Source organism: Mobula birostris, unplaced genomic scaffold, assembly GCF_030028105.1.
Source record: "Mobula birostris isolate sMobBir1 unplaced genomic scaffold, sMobBir1.hap1 scaffold_1564, whole genome shotgun sequence".
NCBI classification, from domain to species: domain Eukaryota; kingdom Metazoa; phylum Chordata; class Chondrichthyes; order Myliobatiformes; family Myliobatidae; genus Mobula; species Mobula birostris.
The window spans coordinates 31,240-47,819 of NW_027274605.1; the positions used below are offsets into that span (position 1 = coordinate 31,240).

Consider the following 16,580-nt stretch of genomic DNA (forward strand, 5'->3'; position numbering starts at 1 on the left):
TACAGGGAGACGGGGACCCTGGGGAGTGTTGTGGAACAGAGGGACTCAGGGGTACAGGGACACGGTTCCCTCAATGTGGAGTCACGGGTAGACAGAGACCCCGGGGAGTGTTGTAGAACAGAGGGACTCAGGGGTACAGGGAGATGGGGACCCCGGGGAGTGTTGTGGAACAGAGGGACCCAGGGGTACAGGGACAGGGTTCCCTGAAAGTGGAGTCACGGGTTGATGGGGACCCTGGGGAGTGTTGTGGAACAGAGGGACCCAGGGGTACAGGGAGATGGGGACCCTGGGGAGTGTTGTGGAACAGAGGGACTCAGGGGTACAGGGAGACAGAGACCCCGGGGAGTGTTGTGGAACAGAGGGACTCAGGGGTACAGGGAGACGGGGACCCCGGGGAGTGTTGTGGAACAGAGGGACTCAGGGGTACAGGGAGACGGGGACCCTGGGGAGTGTTGGGGAACAGAGGGACCCCGGGGTACAGGGAGACGGGGACCCCGGGGAGTGTTGTGGAACAGAGGGACCCAGGGGTACAGGGAGACGGGGACCCCGGGTAGTGTTGTAGAACAGAGGGACCCAGGGGTACAGGGAGACGGGGACCCCGGGTAGTGTTGTGGAACAGAGGGACTCAGGGGTACAGGGAGACGGGGACCCCGGGGAGTGTTGTAGAACAGAGGGACCCAGGGGTACAGGGAGATGGGGACCCCGGGGAGTGTTGTAGAACAGAGGGACCCAGGGGTACAGGGAGACGGGGACCCTGGGAGTGTTGGGGAACAGAGGGACCCAGGGGTACAGGGAGATGGGGACCCCGGGGAGTGTTGGGGAACAGAGGGACCCAGGGGTACAGGGAGATGGGGACCCTGGGGAGTGTTGGGGAACAGAGGGACCGAGGGGTACAGGGAGACGGGGACCCCGGGGAGTGTTGTGGATAAGAGGGACCCAGGGGTACAGGGAGACGGGGACCCCGGGGAGTGTTGTAGAACAGAGGGACTCAGGGGTACAGGGAGACGGGGACCCCGGGGAGTGTTGTAGAACAGAGGGACTCAGGGGTACAGGGAGACGGGGACCGCGGGGAGTGTTGTAGAACAGAGGGACTCAGGGGTACAGGGAGACGGGGACCCTGGGGAGTGTTGGGGAACAGAGGGACCCAGGGGTACAGGGAGACGGGGACCCCGGGGAGTGTTGTAGAACAGAGGGACTCAGGGGTACAGGGACAGGGTTCCCTGAAAGTGGAGTCACGGGTTGATGGGGACCCTGGGGAGTGTTGTGGAACAGAGGGACCCAGGGGTACAGGGAGATGGGGACCCTGGGGAGTGTTGTGGAACAGAGGGACTCAGGGGTACAGGGAGACAGAGACCCCGGGGAGTGTTGTGGAACAGAGGGACTCAGGGGTACAGGGAGACGGGGACCCCGGGGAGTGTTGTGGAACAGAGGGACTCAGGGGTACAGGGAGACGGGGACCCCGGGGAGTGTTGGGGAACAGAGGGACCCAGGGGTACAGGGAGATGGGGACCCCGGGGAGTGTTGGGGAACAGAGGGACCCAGGGGTACAGGGAGATGGGGACCCTGGGGAGTGTTGGGGAACAGAGGGACCCAGGGGTACAGGGAGACGGGGACCCCGGGGAGTGTTGTGGATAAGAGGGACCCAGGGGTACAGGGAGACGGGGACCCCGGGGAGTGTTGTAGAACAGAGGGACTCAGGGGTACAGGGAGACGGGGACCCCGGGGAGTGTTGTAGAACAGAGGGACTCAGGGGTACAGGGAGACGGGGACCCTGGGGAGTGTTGTAGAACAGAGGGACTCAGGGGTACAGGGACACGGTTCCCTGAAAGTGGAGTCACGGGTAGACGGGGACCCCGGGGAGTGTTGGGGAACAGAGGGACTCAGGGGTACAGGGAGATGGGGACCCCGGGTAGTGTTGTGGAACAGAGGGACTCAGGGGTACAGGGAGACGGGGACCCCGGGGAGTGTTGTGGATAAGAGGGACCCAGGGGTACAGGGAGACGGGGACCCCGGGGAGTGTTGTAGAACAGAGGGACTCAGGGGTACAGGGAGATGGGGACCCCGGGGAGTGTTGTGGAACAGAGGGACTCAGGGGTACAGGGAGACGGGGACCCCGGGGAGTGTTGTGGAACAGAGGGACTCAGGGGTACAGGGAGACGGGGACCCCGGGGAGTGTTGTAGAACAGAGGGACTCAGGGGTACAGGGAGACGGGGACCCCGGGGAGTGTTGTAGAACAGAGGGACTCAGGGGTACAGGGAGACGGGGACCCCGGGGAGTGTTGTAGAACAGAGGGACTCAGGGGTACAGGGAGACGGGGACCCCGGGGAGTGTTGTGGAACAGAGGGACTCAGGGGTACAGGGAGATGGGGACCCTGGGGAGTGTTGTGGAACAGAGGGACTCAGGGGTACAGGGACACGGTTCCCTCAATGTGGAGTCACGGGTAGACAGAGACCCCGGGGAGTGTTGTAGAACAGAGGGACCCAGGGGTACAGGGAGATGGGGACCCCGGGGAGTGTTGTAGAACAGAGGGACTCAGGGGTACAGGGAGACGGGGACCCCGGGGAGTGTTGTGGAACAGAGGGACTCAGGGGTACAGGGAGACGGGGACCCCGGGGAGTGTTGTGGAACAGAGGGGACTCAGGGGTACAGGGAGACGGGGACCCTGGGGAGTGTTGTAGAACAGAGGGACTCAGGGGTACAGGGACACGGTTCCCTGAAAGTGGAGTCACGGGTAGACGGGGACCCCGGGGAGTGTTGGGGAACAGAGGGACTCAGGGATACAGGGAGATGGGGACCCTGGGGAGTGTTGGGGAACAGAGGGACCCAGGGGTACAGGGACACGGTTCCCTCAACGTGGAGTCACGGGTAGACAGAGACCCCGGGGAGTGTTGTAGAACAGAGGGACCCTGGGGTACAGGGACACGGTTCCCAGAAAGTGGAGTCACGGGTAGACGGGGATCCCGGGGAGTGTTGTAGAACAGAGGGACTCAGGGGTACAGGGAGACGGGGACCCTGGGGAGTGTTGTGGAACAGAGGGACCCAGGGGTACAGGGACATGGTTCCCTGAAAGGGGAATCACGGGTAGACGGGGACCCCGGGGAGTGTTGTAGAACAGAGGGACTCAGGGGTACAGGGAGACGGGAACCCTGGGGAGTGTTGGGGAACAGAGGGACTCAGGGGTACAGGGAGACAGAGACCCTGGGGAGTGTTGGGGAACAGAGGGACCCAGGGGTACAGGGACACGGTTCCCTGAAAGTGGTGTCACAGGGAGATGGGGACCCTGGGGAGTGTTGTAGAACAGAGGGACTCAGGGGTACAGGGAGACGGGGACCCCGGGGAGTGTTGTAGAACAGAGGGACTCAGGGGTACAGGGAGATGGGGACCCCGGGGAGTGTTGTGGAACAGAGGGACTCAGGGGTACAGGGAGACGGGGACCCTGGGGAGTGTTGGGGAACAGAGGGACTCAGGGGTACAGGGAGATGGGGACCCTGGGGAGTGTTGGGGAACAGAGGGACCCAGGGGTACAGGGACACGGTTCCCTGAAAGTGGAGTCACAGGCAGACGGGACGGTGAAGGAGCGGTTCGACACGCTGGCCTTCGTCAGTCAGGACACTGAGTACGGGAGTCGGGAGGTCACGTCCCAGTTGTACGAGACGTCGGTGAGGCCGCGCTGGGAGTACGGTGTTCGGTTTTGGTCGCCCCGCTGTGGGAAAGATGCTGCTGAGCTGGAGGGAGTGCGGTGGGAGATTTACGAGGATGTCGCCGGGACTCGAGGGACTGAGTTACGGAGAGGGGTCGGGCAGGTCGGGACTTTATTCCTTGGCGCGTGGGGGTGACCTTACAGAGGTGTGTAAAACCACGAGGGGCAGAGATCGGGTGAACGTGCACAGACTTTTCCCCCCAGGGTTGGGGAATCGAGAACCAGAGGGCTCAGGGTTAAGGTGAGAGGGGGAGAGAGATTTAACAGGGACCCGAGGGGCGACTCTTTCACCCAGAGGGTGGTCCGTCTGTGGAAGGGGCTGCCGGGGGAGGGGGGTCGAGGCGGGTACTCACTGCGGGAGCAAGAGCGAACACCAGCGCCTCACGGTTCCCATGTTGAAATCTTCCACGTCAATTCTCCAAGCCCAGTCTCCAGGACTGACAGGAGAGAGGGGGAGACAGACAGGGACAGAGATGGAGGGAGAGGGAGAGAGAGAGACACTCACCTAACAAACTGGCTGAAGGCCTTATAGTTGGTGAGGGTACGGTAATCGTCCTCGGAGAAAACGTGATCGATGTCCTGCATTCCCCAGTCCTCAAGCAGCTGAGCAGACGACTTGGGCTCCTTCGACGGACAAATGGCAGAGGTCAAGGGCTGAAGTGAACCGAGGAAAGAGACGAAGGGGGTCGTGTGGAGGGGGACAACACGGAGGGGCCAGGGACAGGACGTGTGAGGGAGCTGGATTAACGTCAGTGGGGACACAGTCAGTGACACAGGACGCTGGGGGAGAGGGGTCACTGAGGGACGGTGTGAGGGAGCTGGATTAACGTCAGTGGGGACACAGTCAGTGACACAGGACGCTGGGGGAGAGGGGTCACTGAGGGACGGTGTGAGGGAGCTGGATTAACGTTAGTGTCACAGGACACTGGGGGGAGAGGGGTCACTGAGGGACGGTGTGAGGGAGCTGGATTAACGTCAGTGGGGACACAGTCAGTGACACAGGACGCTGGGGGAGAGGGGTCACTGAGGGACGGGATGAGGGAGCTGGATTAACGTCAGTGGGGACACAGTCAGTGACACAGGACGCTGGGGCAGAGGGGTCACTGAGGGACGGTGTGAGGGAGGTGGATTAACGTCAGTGACACAGGACGCTGAGGGAGAGGGGTCACTGAGGGACGGATTGAGGGAGCTGGATTAATGTCAGTGGGGACACAGTCAGTGACACAGGACGCTGGGGGAGAGGGGTCACTGAGGGACGGTGTGAGGGAGCTGGATTAACGTCAGTGGGGATACAGTCAGTGACACAGGACGCTGGGGGAGAGGAGTCACTGAGGGACGGTGTGAGGGAGAGGGATTAACGTCAGTGGGGACACAATCAGTGACACAGGACGCTGAGGGAGAGGGGTCACTGAGGGACGGGATGAGGGAGCTGGATTAACGTCAGTGGGGACACAGTCAGTGACACAGGACGTTGGGGGAGAGGGGTCACTGAGGGACGGTGTGAGGGAGGTGGATTAACGTCAGTGGGGACACAGTCAGTGACACAGGACGCTGGGGGAGAGGGGTCACTGAGGGACGGTGTGAGGGAGGTGGATTAACGTCAGTGGGGACACAGTCAGTGATACAGGACGCTGGGGGAGAGGGGTCACTGAGGGACGGTGTGAGGGAGGTGGATTAACGTCAGTGGGGACACAGTCAGTGACACAGGACGCTGGGGGAGAGGGGTCACTGAGGGACGGTGTGAGGGAGCTGGATTAACGTCAGTGGGGACACAGTCAGTGACACAGGACGCTGGGGGAGAGGGGTCACTGAGGGACGGTGTGAGGGAGCTGGATTAACGTCAGTGGGGACACAGTCAGTGACACAGGACGCTGGGGGAGAGGGGTCACTGAGGGACGGTGTGAGGGAGCTGGATTAACGTTAGTGTCACAGGACGCTGAGGGAGAGGGGTCACTGAGGGACGGGATGAGGGAGCTGGATTAACGTCAGTGGGGACACAGTCAGTGACACAGGACGTTGGGGGAGAGGGGTCACTGAGGGACGGTGTGAGGGAGGTGGATTAACGTCAGTGGGGACACAGTCAGTGACACAGGACGCTGGGGGAGAGGGGTCACTGAGGGACGGTGTGAGGGAGGTGGATTAACGTCAGTGGGGACACAGTCAGTGATACAGGACGCTGGGGGAGAGGGGTCACTGAGGGACGGTGTGAGGGAGGTGGATTAACGTCAGTGGGGACACAGTCAGTGACACAGGACGCTGGGGGAGAGGGGTCACTGAGGGACGGTGTGAGGGAGCTGGATTAACGTCAGTGGGGACACAGTCAGTGACACAGGACGCTGGGGGAGAGGGGTCACTGAGGGACGGTGTGAGGGAGCTGGATTAACGTCAGTGACACAGGACGCTGGGGGAGAGGGGTCACTGAGGGATGGTGTGAGGGAGCTGGATTAACGTCAGTGACACAGGACGCTGGGGGAGAGGAGTCACTGAGGGACGGTGTGAGGGAGAGGGATTAACGTCAGTGGGGACACAGTCAGTGACACAGGATGCTGGGGGAGAGGGGTCACTGAGGGACGGTGTGAGGGAGGTGGATTAACGTCAGTGACACAGGACGCTGGGGGAGAGGGGTCACTGAGGGACGGTGTGAGGGAGCTGGATTAACGTCAGTGACACAGGACGCTGGGGGAGAGGGGTCACTGAGGGACGGGATGAGGGAGTTGGATTAACGTCAGTGGGGACACAGTTGGTGACACAGGACGCTGGGGGAGAGGGGTCACTGAGGGACGGTGTGAGGGAGGTGGATTAACGTCAGTGACACAGGACGCTGGGGGAGAGGGGTCACTGAGGGACGGGATGAGGGAGCTGGATTAATGTCAGTGGGGACACAGTCAGTGACACAGGACGCTGGGGGAGAGGGGTCACTGAGGGACGGTGTGAGGGAGGTGGATTAACGTCAGTGACACAGGACGCTGGGGGAGAGGGGTCACTGAGGGATGGTGTGAGGGAGCTGGATTAACGTCAGTGGGGACACAGTCAGTGACACAGGACGCTGGGGGAGAGGGGTCACTGAGGGATGGTGTGAGGGAGCTGGATTAACGTCAGTGGGGACACAGTCAGTGACACAGGACGCTGGCGGAGAGGGGTCACTGAGGGACGGTGTGAGGGAGCTGGATTAACGTCAGTGGGGACACAGTTGGTGACACAGGACGCTGGGGGAGAGGGGTCACTGAGGGACGGTGTGAGTGAGCTGGATTAACGTCAGTGGGGACACAGTTGGTGACACAGGATGCTGGGGGAGAGGGGTCACTGAGGGACGGTGTGAGGGAGCTGGATTAACGTCAGTGGGGACACAGTCAGTGACACAGGACGCTGGGGGAGAGGGGTCACTGAGGGACGGGATGAGGGAGCTGGATTAACGTCAGTGGGGACACAGTCAGTGACACAGGACGCTGAGGGAGAGGGGTCACTGAGGGACGGGATGAGGGAGCTGGATTAACGTCAGTGGGGACACAGTCAGTGACACAGGACGCTGGGGGAGAGGGGTCACTGAGGGACGGTGTGAGGGAGCTGGATTAACGTCAGTGACACAGGACGCTGGGGGAGAGGGGTCACTGAGGGATGGTGTGAGGGAGCTGGATTAACATCAGTGACACAGGACGCTGGGGGAGAGGGGTCACTGAGGGACGGTGTGAGGGAGCTGGATTAACGTCAGTGGGGACACAGTCAGTGACACAGGACGCTGGGGGAGAGGGGTCACTGAGGGACGGGATGAGGGAGCTGGATTAACGTCAGTGGGGACACAGTCAGTGACACAGGACGCTGGGGGAGAGGGGTCACTGAGGGACGGTGTGAGGCAGCTGGATTAACGTCAGTGGGGACACAGTCAGTGACACAGGACGCTGGGGGAGAGGGGTCACTGAGGGACGGTGTGAGGGAGCTGGATTAACGTCAGTGGGGACACAGTCAGTGACACAGGACGCTGGGGGAGAGGGGTCACTGAGGGACGGTGTGAGGGAGCTGGATTAACGTCAGTGGGGAGACAGTCAGTGATACAGGACGCTGGGGGAGAGGGGTCACTGAGGGACGGTGTGAGGGAGCTGGATTAACGTCAGTGGGGACACAGTCAGTGACACAGGACGCTGGGGGAGAGGGGTCACTGAGGGACGGTGTGAGGGAGCTGGATTAACGTCAGTGGGGACACAGTCAGTGACACAGGACGCTGGGGGAGAGGGGTCACTGAGGGATGGTGTGAGGGAGAGGGATTAACGTCAGTGGGGACACAGTCAGTGACACAGGACGCTGGGGGAGAGGAGTCACTGAGGGATGGTGTGAGGGAGAGGGATTAACGTCAGTGGGGACACAGTCAGTGACACAGGACGCTGGGGGAGAGGGGTCACTGAGGGACGGTGTGAGGGAGCTGGATTAACGTCAGTGGGGGGGATACAGTCAGTGACACAGGACGCTGGGGGAGAGGGGTCACTGAGGGACGGGATGAGGGAGCTGGATTAACGTCAGTGGGGACACAGTCAGTGACACAGGACGCTGGGGGAGAGGGGTCACTGAGGGACGGTGTGAGGGAGCTGGGTTAACGTCAGTGACACAGGACGCTGGGGGAGAGGGGTCACTGAGGGACGGTGTGAGGGAGCTGGATTAACGTCAGTGGGGACACAGTCAGTGACACAGGTCGCTGGGGGAGAGGGGTCACTGAGGGACGGTGTGAGGGAGGTGGATTAACGTCTGTGGGGATACAGTCAGTGACACAGGACGCTGGGGGAGAGGGGTCGCTGAGGGACGGTGTGAGGGAGCTGGATTAACGTCAGTTGGGGGAGAGGAGTCACTGAGGGACGGGATGAGGGAGCTGGATTAACGTCAGTGGGGACACAGTCAGTGACACAGGACGCTGGGGGAGAGGAGTCACTGAGGGACGGTGTGAGGGAGCTGGATTAACGTCAGTGGGGACACAGTCAGTGACACAGGACGCTGGGGGAGAGGGGTCACTGAGGGACGGGATGAGGGAGCTGGATTAACGTCAGTGGGGACACAGTCAGTGACACAGGACGCTGGGGGAGAGGGGTCACTGAGGGATGGTGTGAGGGAGCTGGATTAACGTCAGTGGGGACACAGTCAGTGACACAGGACGCTGGGGGAGAGGGGTCACTGAGGGACGGTGTGAGGGAGAGGGATTAACGTCAGTGGGGACACAGTCAGTGACACAGGACGCTGGGGGAGAGGGGTCACTGAGGGACGGTGTGAGGGAGGTGGATTAACGTCTGTGGGGATACAGTCAGTGACACAGGACGCTGGGGGAGAGGGGTCACTGAGGGACGGTGTGAGGGAGCTGGATTAATGTCAGTGGGGACACAGTCAGTGACACAGGACGCTGGGGGAGAGGGGTCACTGAGGGACGGTGTGAGGGAGCTGGATTAACGTCAGTGGGGACACAGTTGGTGACACAGGATGCTGGGGGAGAGGGGTCACTGAGGGACGGTGTGAGGGAGAGGGATTAACGTCAGTGGGGACACAGTCAGTGACACAGGACGCTGGGGGAGAGGGGTCACTGAGGGACGGTGTGAGGGAGGTGGATTAACGTCTGTGGGGATACAGTCAGTGACACAGGACGCTGGGGGAGAGGGGTCACTGAGGGACGGTGTGAGGGAGCTGGATTAACGTCAGTGGGGGGGATACAGTCAGTGACACAGGACGCTGGGGGAGAGGGGTCACTGAGGGACGGGATAAGGGAGCTGGATTAACGTCAGTGGGGACACAGTCAGTGACACAGGACGCTGGGGGAGAGGGGTCACTGAGGGACGGTGTGAGGGAGCTGGGTTAACGTCAGTGACACAGGACGCTGGGGGAGAGGGGTCACTGAGGGATGGTGTGAGGGAGCTGGATTAACGTCAGTGGGGACACAGTCAGTGACACAGGACGCTGGGGGAGAGGGGTCACTGAGGGACGGTGTGAGGGAGCTGGATTAACGTCAGTGGGGACACAGTCAGTGACACAGGACGCTGGGGGAGAGGGGTCACTGAGGGACGGTGTGAGGGAGCTGGATTAACGTCAGTGGGGACACAGTCAGTGACACAGGACGCTGGGGGAGAGGGGTCACTGAGGGACGGTGTGAGGGAGAGGGATTAACGTCAGTGGGGACACAGTCAGTGACACAGGACGCTGGGGGAGAGGGGTCACTGAGGGACGGTGTGAGGGAGGTGGATTAACGTCAGTGACACAGGACGCTGGGGGAGAGGGGTCACTGAAGGATGGTGTGAGGGAGCTGGATTAACGTCAGTGGGGACACAGTCAGTGACACAGGACGCTGGGGGAGAGGGGTCACTGAGGAACGGGATGAGGGAGCTGGATTAACGTCAGTGGGGACACAGTTGGTGACACAGGACGCTGGGGGAGAGGAGTCACTGAGGGACGGTGTGAGGGAGCTGGATTAACGTCAGTGGGGACACAGTCAGTGACACAGGACGCTGGGGGAGAGGGGTCACTGAGGGACGGTGTGAGGGAGCTGGATTAACGTCAGTGGGGACACAGTTGGTGACACAGGACGCTGGGGGAGAGGGGTCACTGAGGGACGGGATGAGGGAGCTGGATTAACGTCAGTGGGGACACAGTCAGTGACACAGGACGCTGGGGGAGAGGGGTCACTGAGGGACGGGATGAGGGAGCTGGATTAACGTCAGTGGGGACACAGTCAGTGACACAGGACGCTGGGGGAGAGGGGTCACTGAGGGACGGTGTGAGGGAGCTGGGTTAACGTCAGTGACACAGGACGCTGGGGGAGAGGGGTCACTGAGGGACGGTGTGAGGGAGAGGGATTAACGTCAGTGGGGACACAGTCAGTGACACAGGACGCTGGGGGAGAGGGGTCACTGAGGGACGGTGTGAGGGAGGTGGATTAACGTCTGTGGGGATACAGTCAGTGACACAGGACACTGGGGGAGAGGGGTCACTGAGGGACGGTGTGAGGGAGCTGGATTAACGTCAGTGGGGATACAGTCAGTGACACAGGACGCTGGGGGAGAGGGGTCACTGAGGGACGGTGTGAGGGAGCTGGATTAACGTCAGTGGGGACACAGTCAGTGACACAGGACGCTGGGGGAGAGGGGTCACTGAGGGACGGTGTGAGGGAGCTGGATTAACGTCAGTGACACAGGACGCTGGGGGAGAGGGGTCACTGAGGGACGGTGTGAGGGAGCTGGATTAACGTCAGTGGGGACACAGTCAGTGACACAGGACGCTGGGGGAGAGGGGTCACTGAGGGACGGTGTGAGGGAGCTGGATTAACATCAGTGACACAGGACGCTGGGGGAGAGGGGTCACTGAGGGACGGTGTGAGGGAGCTGGATTAACGTCAGTGGGGATGCAGTCAGTGACACAGGACGCTGGGGGAGAGGGGTCACTGAGGGACGGTGTGAGGGAGGTGGATTAACGTCAGTGGGGACACAGTCAGTGACACAGGACGCTGGGGGAGAGGGGTCACTGAGGGACGGGATGAGGGAGGTGGATTAACGTCAGTGGGGATACAGTCAGTGTCACAGGACGCTGGGGGAGAGGGGTCACTGAGGGACGGTGTGAGGGAGGTGGATTAACGTCAGTGACACAGGACGCTGGGGGAGAGGGGTCACTGAGGGATGGTGTGAGGGAGCTGGATTAACATCAGTGACACAGGACGCTGGGGGAGAGGGGTCACTGAGGGACGGTGTGAGGGAGAGGGATTAGCGTTTGTGGGGACACAGTTGGTGACACAGGACGCTGGGGGAGAGGGGTCACTGAGGGACGGTGTGAGGGAGCTGGATTAACGTCAGTGGGGACACAGTCAGTGACACAGGACGCTGGGGGAGAGGGGTCACTGAGGGACGGTGTGAGGGAGCTGGATTAACGTCAGTGGGGACACAGTCAGTGACACAGGACGCTGGGGGAGAGGGGTCACTGAGGGACGGTGTGAGGGAGCTGGATTAACGTCAGTGGGGACACAGTCAGTGACACAGGACGCTGGGGGAGAGGGGTCACTGAGGGACAGTGTGAGGGAGCTGGGTTAACGTCAGTGACACAGGACGCTGGGGGAGAGGGGTCACTGAGGGACGGTGTGAGGGAGCTGGATTAACGTCAGTGGGGGGGATACAGTCAGTGACACAGGACGCTGGGGGAGAGGGGTCACTGAGGGACGGTGTGAGGGAGCTGGATTAACGACAGTGGGGATACAGTCAGTGACACAGGACGCTGGGGGAGAGGGGTCACTGAGGGACGGTGTGAGGGAGAGGGATTAACGTCAGTGGGGACACAGTCAGTGACACAGGACGCTGGGGGAGAGGGGTCACTGAGGGACGGTGTGAGGGAGGTGGATTAACGTCTGTGGGGATACAGTCAGTGACACAGGACGCTGAGGGAGAGGGGTCACTGAGGGACGGTGTGAGGGAGCTGGATTAACGTCAGTGGGGACACAGTCAGTGACACAGGACGCTGGGGGAGAGGGGTCACTGAGGGACGGGATGAGGGAGCTGGATTAACGTCAGTGGGGATACAGTCAGTGACACAGGACGCTGGGGGAGAGGGGTCACTGAGGGATGGTGTGAGGGAGCTGGATTAACGTCAGTGACACAGGACACTGGGGGTGAGGGGTCAATGAGGGACGGTGTGAGGGAGCTGGATTAACGTCAGTGGGGACACAGTCAGTGACACAGGACGCTGGGGGAGAGGGGTCACTGAGGGACGGGATGAGGGAGCTGGATTAACGTCAGTGGGGACACAGTCAGTGACACAGGACGCTGGGGGAGAGGGGTCACTGAGGGACGGGGTGAGGGAGCTGGATTAACGTCTGTGGGGACACAGTCAGTGACACAGGACGCTGGGGGAGAGGAGTCACTGAGGGACGGTGTGAGGGAGCTGGATTAACGTCAGTGGGGACACAGTCAGTGACACAGGACGCTGGGGGAGAGGGGTCACTGAGGGACGGGATGAGGGAGCTGGATTAACGTCAGTGGGGATACAGTCAGTGACACAGGACGCTGGGGGAGAGGGGTCACTGAGGGATGGGATGAGGGAGATGGATTAACGTCAGTGATACAGGATGCTGGGGGACGGGGAGAGGGGTCACTGACGGATGGAGCGAGGGACCTGGGTCAGCCCTTGACGGGCTGGTCAGTCACCTTCGAGCCGTCGTCCTCGTCGTCGTCGTCCTGGCCCTCCAGCTCCTCCCGCCTCTTCAGTTTGTTCCTCTTCTCCTTCTTCTCCTTCAATTTCTTCTTGACCTTGCGGCCTGGCGCGTAGTCACTGCCCTCGCTGTCCGAGCGCTCCCCCTCGCCCAGCCCGAAGCCCAGCCCGTCGGGCGAGCCCTCGCCGCTCAGGTCCAGCATCTGCGGGGCGGAGAGCACAGCGGGTCTCGGATTCAAGGCACTCTCCCTCCCTCCCTCCCTGACCCAGGGGTCGGAGGGACAGGCGCTGAGGGAGGGGCCGACTCACACCCCCTCTCCCACGGCAACCCGAGAAACTACAGACAACGTACAGAGCCAACGGCATCCACGGTGACAAGGGTGGGCCTTGGTCTGGGGAATTTATCGAATAACAGGTCCCCGGGAGTGGGTTACAGGCTGGGATCTAATCCAGGGGTTCAGGGGTTTATATATAGAATAACAGATCCCCAGGAGTGGGTTACAGGCTGGGATCTAATCCAGGGGTTCAGGGGTTTATATATAGAATAACAGATCCCTGGGAGTGGGTTACAGGCTGGGATCTAATCCAGGGGTTCGGGGGGTTTATATACAGAATAACAGATCCCCGGGAGTGGGTTACAGGCTGGGATCTAATCCAGGGGTTCGGGGGGTTTATATATAGAATAACAGATCCCCGGGAGTGGGTTACAGGCTGGGATCTAATCCAGGGGTTCAGGGGTTTATATATAGAAAAACAGATCCCCAGGAGTGGGTTACAGACTGGGATCTAATCCAGGGGTTCAGGGGTTTATATATAGAATAACAGATCACTGGGAGTGGGTTACAGGCTGGGATCTAATCCAGGGGTTCGGGGGGTTTATATACAGAATAACAGATCCCCGGGAGTGGGTTACAGGCTGGGATCTAATCCAGGGGTTCAGGGGTTTATATATAGAATAACAGATCCCCAGGAGTGGGTTACAGGCTGGGATCTAATCCAGGGGTTCAGGGGTTTATATATAGAATAACAGATCCCCGGGAGTGGGTTACAGGCTGGGATCTAATCCAGCGGTTCGGGGGTTTATATATAAAATAACAGATCCCCAGGAGTGGATTACAGGATGGGATCTAATCCAGGGGTTCAGTGGGGTTTATATATAGAATAACAGATCCCGGGAGTGGGTTACAGGCTGGGATCTAATCCAGGGGTTCAGGAGTTTATATACAGAATAACAGATCCCCGGGAGTGGGTTACAGGCTGGGATCTAATCCAGGGGTTTGGGGGGGTTTATATATAGAATAACAGATCCCTGGGAGTGGGTTACAGGCTGGGATCTAATCCAGGGGTTCAGGGGGTTTATATATAGAATAAGAGATCCCCGGGAGTGGGTTACAGGATGGGATCTAATCCAGGGGTTCGGGGGGTTTATATATAGAATAACAGATCCCCGGGAGTGGGTTACATGCTGGGATCTAATCCAGGGGTTCAGGGGGTTTATTTATAAAATAACAGATCCCTGGGAGTGGGTTACAGGATGGGATCTAATCCAGGGGTTCGGGGGTTTATATATAGAATAACAGATCCCCGGGAGTGGGTTACAGGATGGGATCTAATCCAGGGGTTCGGGGGGTTTATATATAGAATAACAGATCCCTGGGAGTGGGTTACAGGATGGGATCTAATCCAGGGGTTCGGGGGTGGGGGTGGGGAGCGGGTTTCTGTATGGAATAACAGATCCCCGGGAGTGGGTTACAGGCTGGGATCTAATACAGGGGTTCGGGGGGTTTATATATAGAATAACAGATCCCCGGGAGTGGGTTACAGGCTGGGATCTAATCCAGGGGTTCAGGGGTGGGGGTGGGGAGCGGGTTTCTATATGGAATAACAGATCCCCGGGAGTGGGTTACAGGCTGGGATCTAATCCAGGGGTTCGGGGGGGTTATATATAGAATAACAGATCCCCGGGAGTGGGTTACAGGCTGGGATCTAATCCAGGGGTTCGGGGGGTTCATATATAAAATAACAGATCCCCGGGAGTGGGTTACAGGATGGGATCTAATCCAGGGGTTCGGGGGGTTTATATATAGAATAACAGATCCCCGGGAGTGGGTTACAGGATGGGATCTAATCCAGAGGTTCAGGGGGTTTATATATAGAATAACAGATCCCCGGGAGTGGGTTACAGGATGGGATCTAATCCAGGGGTTCGGGGGGTTTATATATAGAATAACAGATCCCCGGGAGTGGGTTACAGGATGGGATCTAATCCAGGGGTTCGGGGGGTTTATATATAGAATAACAGATCACTGGGAGTGGGTTACAGGCTGGGATCTAATCCAGGGGTTCGGGGGGTTTATATATGGAATAACAGATCCCCGAGAGTGGGTTACAGGATGGGATCTAATCCAGGGGTTCGGGGGGTTTATATATAGAATAACAGATTCCCGGGAGTGGGTTACAGGCTGGGATCTAATCCAGGGGTTCGGGGGTTTATATATAGAATAACAGATCCCCGGGAGTGGGTTACAGGATGGGATCTAATCCAGGGGTTCGGGGGGCTTATATATAGAATAACAGATCCCTGGGAGTGGGTTACAGGATGGGATCTAATCCAGGGGTTCGGGGGGTTTATATATAGAATAACAGATCCCCGGGAGTGGGTTACAGGATGGGATCTAACCTCTTTCCGCTGCCTGCGCATTTTCGGAATCTTCCCCTCGCGAAGTTTCCTGGCTGCCTTCTTCCTTTTCTTCAGACGGATGGCGTCTGTTTCGGACAGATCTCCCTCCAGCTCGCCTTCTGCCTCTGCTGGGAGACGTGGGGCTCAGGAAGAAGCACGATCGAGGGGGAGGCCAACGAGATCGCCCGAGACACCCAGTGCCCATGCTGGTGATCGAGCGGGCGGCAGCCGGGCGGAGGGGAGGGGTGGCTGAAACCCCAGCAGAGACAGAGAAGGGAGCAGAGCACAGGAGAGACAGAGCTGCCTGGAAGACAGGGAGGGGAGGTAGAAAGGACACCGTGGGGGGAGAGGCTGAAGGGGTTTGAGTGGTGGAGGATAGAGGGGGAAGAGGAGGCGGAAGGAGAGACGGGAGAGACAGGGGGGAAGGAGAGAGGGGGAGGAAGAGACGGGAGAACGAGGGGGGAGAGGGGGGGGAGGGAGAGAGAGGGGGGAGGAGAGAGAGGGGGGGAGGGAGAGAGGGGGGAGGAGAGAGGGGGGAGGAGGGAGAGAGAGGGGGGAGGAGGGAGAGAGAGGGGGGAGGAGGGAGAGAGAGGGGGGAGGAGGGAGAGAGAGGGGGGAGGAGGGAGAGAGAGGGGGGAGGAGGGAGAGAGAGGGGGGAGGAGGGAGAGAGAGGGGGGAGGAGGGAGAGAGAGGGGGGAGGAGGGAGAGAGAGGGGGGAGGAGGGAGAGAGAGGGGGGAGGAGGGAGAGAGAGGGGGGAGGAGGGAGAGAGAGGGGGGAGGAGGGAGAGAGAGGGGGGAGGAGGGAGAGAGAGGGGGGGGAGGGAGAGAGAGGGGGGGGAGGGAGAGAGAGGGGGGGGAGGGAGAGAGAGGGGGGGGAGGGAGAGAGAGGGGGGGGAGGGAGAGAGAGGGGGGGGAGGGAGAGAGAGGGGGGGAGGGAGAGAGAGGGGGGAGGGAGAGAGAGGGGGAGGGAGAGAGAGGGGGGGAGGGAGAGAGGGGGGGGAGGGAGAGAGGGGGGGAGGGAGAGAGAGGGGGGAGGGGGAGAGAG

General features: G+C 60.2%; 1 protein-coding gene across 1 annotated transcript; it reads right to left on the reverse strand.

Moving 5' to 3' along the window:
- Nucleotides 1–3,840: 3,840 nt before the first annotated feature.
- LOC140192504 (chromodomain-helicase-DNA-binding protein 4-like) lies at nucleotides 3,841–15,689 on the reverse strand. Its single transcript, XM_072250089.1, has 4 exons — nucleotides 15,536–15,689; nucleotides 12,852–13,058; nucleotides 4,208–4,326; nucleotides 3,841–4,054 (listed from the first exon to the last, which is right to left on the reverse strand). Exons 1-4 carry the CDS (start codon nucleotides 15,554–15,556, stop codon nucleotides 3,841–3,843), a joined length of 561 nt encoding a protein of 186 aa, XP_072106190.1. The 5' UTR covers nucleotides 15,557–15,689.
- Between the last annotated feature and the right edge of the window lie 891 nt (nucleotides 15,690–16,580).

Bases quoted from the DNA above. Each gene is read 5' to 3' on its own strand.
- LOC140192504 (XM_072250089.1), bottom strand. From the start codon at position 15,556: ATGCGCAGGCAGCGGAAAGAG. The intron at 4,327-12,851 runs GTGACTGACCAG...TGTCCGTCGAAG, and splicing joins ACGAGGACGACGGCTCGAAG to GAGCCCAAGTCGTCTGCTCA. The intron at 4,055-4,207 runs GTGAGTGTCTCT...TTGCTCCCGCAG, and splicing joins GCCTTCAGCCAGTTTGTTAG to TGAGTACCCGCCTCGACCCC.